Raw genomic sequence first — 6934 nt, forward strand, 5'->3', positions numbered from 1 at the left:
CAAACATTTCAGAACAGGTTGCTTTTGTCAATCATAAATGCTGACTTCTTAGAAGGAAATTCCAGCCCCCTTCCATACTTCACCACTAAAATTTCTGCTCATTCTATGATCATTAAAGGAGAGTATGTCCTCAATAGGTTAAACTGTACCCTTTCTTAACCAGTTACAAATATCTGCGTAATTTCAGAGGATTCATTCATTTGACAAGGAATAGGGTTGATGACAGTGGCTAAGAAAAAGCTGATTTGTGGACTGTGAGCATGTGTTGGAAGGAAAGAGAAAATAAATATCTTGTAAGCACCTTCTATGGACCAGCCGGTGGCAGGTGCTGGATGCACGTGATCTCATCTGGTCTTCATAGTTACCCCGTGATGGGAGGACTACTACTCCATATCCCAGATATGGAAACAGAATCAGAAGGTCAGGTTGTATTTGTTTCAGTTTTTTAATCATACTTTTTTATGCTATAGGTGGCTCAGCTGGTAAAGAATCTGCCTGCAATGTCGATCCCTGGGTTGGGAAGATCCCCTGGAGAAGGGAAAGGCTACCCACTCCAGGATTCTGGCCTGGAGAATTCCATGGACTGTTACAGTCTATGGGGTTGCAAAGAGTTGGACATGACTGAGCGACTTTCACTTTCACTTTTTTATGCTGTAGTTTTGGGGATCAGTACAGATAATCTGCAGAGTTTTTCTTTTGCACAGATATCCATGTTCTAATGTCCTTCCTGACCTCCTGGACTGGTTGCCTATGTACTTGTCATTACGGTAAAGTGTATGTATGATGCAAAAACAAGAGCTTCAAGGCAAGAGTTTTTCACTTCAGCTGCTTAGCCAGGAGTGGGACTGTAAGATCCTAAGATGCCTCCCTTCCCACCACACCCCTCTCAAAATCATAAGGTGAGCAAAACTGTAGAGTAAGAAATTCACTTTAAAGATGGTCTTTCCCATCAATAATCAAGAGGCTTAGACGTTTTCCCACCAGAACAACAGAGGAAAGAGAAGCACACTGCAGAATTAGCACTGCAAAATCTAATGCGTTTGTACATAATTAGGAAGAGCCAATGGTGTAATCAATACAACTGATAAACATTTAACTTTGAGAAATAGCAGAACAACAGGATTCCTTGCGATTAATTCATCAGTTCTGAGTGCTTATCAAAGAATAGAGTTGGGTCAAGGGGGAAAAAAAAATAGCCTGGAAAATGGACCAGTATCTGAAAGAGATGGGAATACCAGACCACCCAACCAGCCTCTTGAGAAACCTATATGCAGGTCAGGAAGCAACAGTTAGAACTGGACATGGAACAACAGACTGGTTCCAAATAGGAAAAGGAGTATGTCAAGGCTGTATATTGTCACCCTGCTTATTTAACTTCTATGCAGAGGACATCATGAGAAACGCTGGGCTGGAAGAAGCACAAGCTGGAATCAAGATTGCCAGGAGAAATATCAAGAACCTCAGATATGCAGATGACACCACCCTTATGGCAGAAAGTGAAGAGGAAGTAAAAAGCCTCTTGAGGAAAGTGAAAGAGGAGAGTGAAAAAGTTGGCTTAAAGCTCAACATTCAGAAAACGAAGATCATGGCCTCTGGTCCTATCACTTCATGGCAAATAGATGGGGAGACAGTGGAAACAGTGTCAGACTTTATTTTGGGGGGCTCCAAAATCACTGCAGATGGTGATTGCAGCCATGAAATTAAAAGGTGCTTACTCCGTGGAAGGAAAGTTATGACCAACCTAGATAGCATATTCAAAAGCAGAGACATTATTTTGCCAACTAAGGTCCATCTAGTCAAGGCTATGGTTTTTCCAGTGGTCATGTATGGATGTGAGAGTTGGACTGTGAAGAAGGCTGAGTGCCAAAGAGTTGATGCTTTTGAACTGTGATGCTGGAGAAGACTCTTGAGAGTCCCATGGACTGCAAGGAGATCCAGCCAGTCCATTCTAAAGGAGATCAGTCCTGGGTGTTCTTTGGAAGGAATGATGCTAAAGCTGAAAGTCCAGTACTTTGGCCACCTCATGTGAAGAGCTGACTTATTGGAAAAGACTGTGATGCTGGGAAGGATTGGGGGCAGGAGGAGAAGGGGACAACAGAGGATGAGATGTCTGGACGGCATCACTGACTCGATGGACGTGAGTTTGAATGAACTCCAGGAGTTGGTGATGGACAGGGAGGCCTGGCGTGCTGCGATTCATGGGGTCGCAAAGAGTCGGACACGACTGAGCAACTGAACTGAACTGAACTGAACTGAACTGATAGATTGCAGAACAAAGCAGCACAAGAAGGGAGGATCTGTACTCACAACCAAAACATGTCTGGCTTTTTTCTTTGTTTTTTAATCACACCTGGTTGTGAGTGTCATCAGAGACCTAGCAAGAAAGTCTTAGCCATTATCATCAGAATGAGAGTAGATGTAAGTTTTATGTAGCCCAGACTTGTCCTTGTAATTCACTTTCATAAACCTTTAAACTCAGTTCTTCAAATGTTATCTGATGGATGATATTTGAAGCACTATCTTAGTTACCAGCTGCCACCTGCCAGCAACAGCTCAGCTTCTGTTTCATTTAGGCATTCTAGTGAGACTTTAAATAATTCAAGGTGAAACTATCCATTTGAAAAAAAAAAAAATGGAAGAAGCACTTAAGAAAAGATATTTAGGAATTTCACACAAGTGCTGGTTAGTTTGTTGGGTTTGAGAAAGTGGTATCTCTACCTTACATTAAATTTACTGAAGATTCAGCTGAAAACAAAGGCTTACCAGGTGGTTCAGTGGTAAAGCATCCACCTGCCAATGTAGGAGACAAAGTCATGTGTGTTTGATCCCTGAGTCAGGAAGATTCCCTGGAATAGGAAATGACAACCCACTCCAGTATTCTTGCCTGGAAAATTCCATGGATAGAGGAGTCTGACAGGCTGCAGTCCATAGGGTCGCAAAGAGTCAGACCCAACTGAGCACACACATGTGGTTGAAAACATATAAGAACACACCAAGATGCTTAAAAAAAAATTCTCGAATCAATGTCTGCTTCCAGCTATGATGGAGTATTTGGAATCAGATTGTCCCTCTTGACAAGACTCTAAAACTGAACAAAATATATGAGACACTGGTTTTCAGGCAGTAGTCAACAGTGCCCTGTGACCCCTCAGAGAATGGAAACATGAGATGAGGCCTACATTTACCCCTCATCTCCCAATCTGGACACAATTTTGCAACCATGGCGCAGGATGGTAAGCCCCAAGCAGAATCAGAGAGCAGAGTTTGGGAGTTGCTAAAGCATCTCTAAATTTCAGGGCAGGGAATCAAACAGTTAAAGAAGCTACATAGAAAGAGGGAGATTTCTGAGGAGTCCCTCCAGATTCCCAGACAAGGGAATGAACCCACGGAGAAACTCCACAAGGTCTAGTTAGCAAAATGCTACAGGCTTGAGGTATAACAAAAATACTGGAGATCACACAGTCTTGGTAGATACAGGAATTCTGGTTGAGTCACAGAGGAGACATCTAAGTAAAAACGCCCTGAGTATTCTGCTAAGACAGTAGGAAAACCACTGCTTACATGTAACAACCATGCCCAAGGATAAAGGACACTCTAATCCCATCACTTCATGGCAAATAGATGAGAAAACAGTGGAAACAGTGGCTGACTTTATTTTGGGGGCTCCAAAATCACTGCAGATGGTGATTGCAGCCATGAAATTAAAAGATGCTTACTCCTTGGAAGGAAAGTTATGACCAACCTAGATAGCATATTTAAAAAACAGAGACATTACTTTGTCAACAAAGGTCTGTCTAGTCAAGGCTATGGTTTTTCCAGTAGTCATGTATGGATATGAGAGTTGGACTGTGAAGAAAGCTGAGTGGTGAAGAGTCAATGCTTTTGAACTGTGGTGTTGGAGAAGACTCTTGAGAGTCCCTTGGACTGCAAGGAGATCCAACCTGTCCATCCTAAAGGAGATCAATCCTGGGTGCTCATTGGAAGGACTGATGTTGAAGCTGAAACTTCAATACTTTGGCCACCTGATGCGAGAGCTGACTCATTTGAAAAGACCCTGATGCTGGGAAAGATAGAAGGCGGGAGGAGAAGGGGACGACAGAGGATGAGACGGTTGGATGGCATCACCCACTCAATGGACACGAGTTTGGGTAAACTCCAGGAGTTGGTGATGGACAGGGAGGCCTGGTGTGCTACAGTTCATGGGGTCGCAAAGCTTCAGACATGACTGAGTGACTGAACTGAACTGAAAACCCACTATGCTGCTGCTGCTGCTGCTGCTAAGTCACTTCAGTCGTGGCAACTCTGTGCGACCCCAGAGACGGCAGCCCACCAGGTTCCCCTGTCCCTGGGATTCTCCAGGCAAGAACACTGGAGTGTTCTTGCCTCCTCCAACGCATGAAAGTGAAAAGTGAAAGTGAAGTCACTCAGTCATGTCTGACTCCTAGCGACCCCATGGACTGCAGCCTACCAGGCTCCTCCGTCCTTGGGATTTGCCAGGCAAGAGTACTGGAGTGGGTTGCCATTGCCTTCTCCGGAAAACCCACTGTAACAGAGACCAAAACAAGTCTCAACAGTATCAAGGTAAGTTTCCAGTATATTGACAGCCGGAACAAAACTCAACATTCTTTAAAGGAAAACACAAACAAGATGCTTTACAAGGATTCATTCACAATGTCAAGGAAACAATTGCAAATTACTGGACATATGGGGAAGAAGGAAAAATTAAAACACAAGTCAATAGAAACTGACAGAAGATGACTCAGATGCCATCATTCAAACACTAGGACTTAAAAACAGCTATTATAAAAATGTCCAGGAACTTAAAGAAAGAGATGGGCATATGAATGAAGAGGTGGTGAACTCTTAATGAAAAAAAGTAGAAACTCTAAAAAAGAACCAAATGAGAATTCTAGAATTGAAATTTATAAGTATCTGAAATTAAAAATTTACCAGGTGGACTTAATAGCAGACTGGCAACTTCAGACAGAAAGGTCAGAAATTTCCAGACATATCAATAGACATTATCCAATGTGAAGGAAAAGAAAAAGATTAAAAATGATTTTTTCAATCATTTTCTTGAGCTGCAGTCTCTTCTTCCTTGTTTCATTTCCTTTCATGCATCTCTTTGGCTTGTCTCTCTTTCCTTTGAATGTCCAGCTCAGCAGAGAGCTGTCTGGTCTACTGTAGACCGCTTATTAGAACATCTTGGCATCATTCTCCTCCGCATTTGTAGGTTTTCTTCCTTCTTTAATTGCCCTTTTCAGTCTTTCTCTGTGTGTTCCCTGCATTATTTTCCTGCCTGAATTATATGCGGGGCCCTTGCCTTATTCCCCTGACCCAGTTGTTGTTGCTTGTTTAGCCACTAAGTCATGTCCAAGCTCTTTGCGACCCCGTGGACTGTAGCCCAGCAGGCTCCTCTGTCCATGGGATTCTCCAGGGAAGAATGCTGGAATGGGTTGCCTGTTGCTTCTCCAGGGGATCTTCCCCACTCAGGGATCAAACTAGGGTCTCCCACACTGAAGGCTTTTTTCGTTTGGATTTGTTCTTCATGTAAGGGTTGGATGGCTTTATCACTAAGCAGCAATATACTCATACCATTGAAACACAGACTTACCCACCTAGCATGTAAATAAGGTAGATTTACCAGGGCTTGTTGTGGGTTAGGCTTTATGGTGCCATGGGCAAAAGTGAATCCCAGTGTGCAGCAGCCTATCCAGCCAACTGGTAACCAAGGCCAAAGGTTAGGCCCACAAAGCCATTGGGTTCCATTGAGCACGACCCAGCGGATTCCAGGGTTATATTTCCAATCAGGGTCTGGCCAATGGATGGACTGGTTGGGGTGGTATATGACCTCAAATGTTCATTTTCACTGTTCAGGTGATAGGCACCCCATATATTTTAGTTCTTTGGGGTCTAATGGATGGTCACCAAACCCTACTGTTTGTTCTTTTTGTTCCCAACATACAGAGGTGGGCGTAATTAATTGACCCTTTTCTGGGGTCATCCAGAAATATTCATCCCAGACTTGGTAGAATAGTTCAACATACCTAGAGGCCTGTCCTCCCTTGCTGGTCAGGGAGCTTTTTTCCTTTTTGTTCTTTAAATATGAGGTATAGGCTTTTGTTACTTCTATGAAACTGGTGTTTACATCAAATGTCACCCAATGACCCAAGTCTATTGACTGTAGGTCTGGCTTACACCAAGAGAGCAAGGAGAGCTTATGATTGACAAGAGAAAGGAAAGTCTCTTTTTGTCATTCCAGAAAAGAGCAGGGTGGTTTAAAATCTCCTTGGCAGAGTGGTGACGCCCACCAAGGAAGTCCATCCATCACAGACAGAGGCATCACAGCCCCACACACCCAGCAGCTGGAGGTGTTGTGGAAGTCCGTGAAGGAATGTGCCCATGGGATGGAAACATTGTCCTCAGCTGAAATGGAAGTTAAATTCAAAATCACTTTGATGAGGCCAAGCAGCAGGAGTTGATTACGTGGCTTCATCCTGAAGGGGCTCATCCGGGATCTTCTTTTCCTTCTTCTTCTTAAGAATGATCTTGGTCTCTCGAGGGTCAGTGGGGTCCCTCTGCGCAGCCCACTCAGCGTCTTCTGGGTCTGTGTGGTATGTTCTCTTCACCCTCATGTGGTGGATCCGGGGAGTGACACCTGCAACTTGAACTGCCATAGGGATGGTTGGAACAACAGTATATGGACCCTTCCAATGTGGGGCCAAGGAGTCATGTTTCCACTCCTCGACCCACACCTGATCCCCGGGCACAGATTCGTGAATCTGTTCCCCAAGGGGGAACAGCACCCTTTCTTGTACAAAGTTAGTTACCTGATTTATTACCTTACTCAGTTGTTCCATCTGCTGCGGAAATCTCATCTCCCCTTACCTGAGGCAAATTTGTTGACACCTGTTTTATTATGGGAGGGGGCCTC

The 6934-nt window shown here is 43.9% G+C and overlaps 1 protein-coding gene across 1 annotated transcript in view; it reads right to left on the bottom strand.

Moving 5' to 3' along the window:
- Window positions 1–6677, bottom strand: part of GALNT8 (polypeptide N-acetylgalactosaminyltransferase 8) — a 46895-nt gene extending 40218 nt beyond the window's left edge. Inside the window, exon 1 of the mRNA XM_068971527.1 lies at window positions 6487–6677. Within this exon, the coding sequence (XP_068827628.1) occupies window positions 6487–6677 (191 nt within the window). The remainder of the gene's footprint in view (window positions 1–6486) is intronic.
- Window positions 6678–6934: the final 257 nt, after the last annotated feature.

The sequence above is a fragment of the Capricornis sumatraensis genome, chromosome 4, assembly GCF_032405125.1.
Source record: "Capricornis sumatraensis isolate serow.1 chromosome 4, serow.2, whole genome shotgun sequence".
NCBI lineage: Eukaryota > Metazoa > Chordata > Mammalia > Artiodactyla > Bovidae > Capricornis > Capricornis sumatraensis.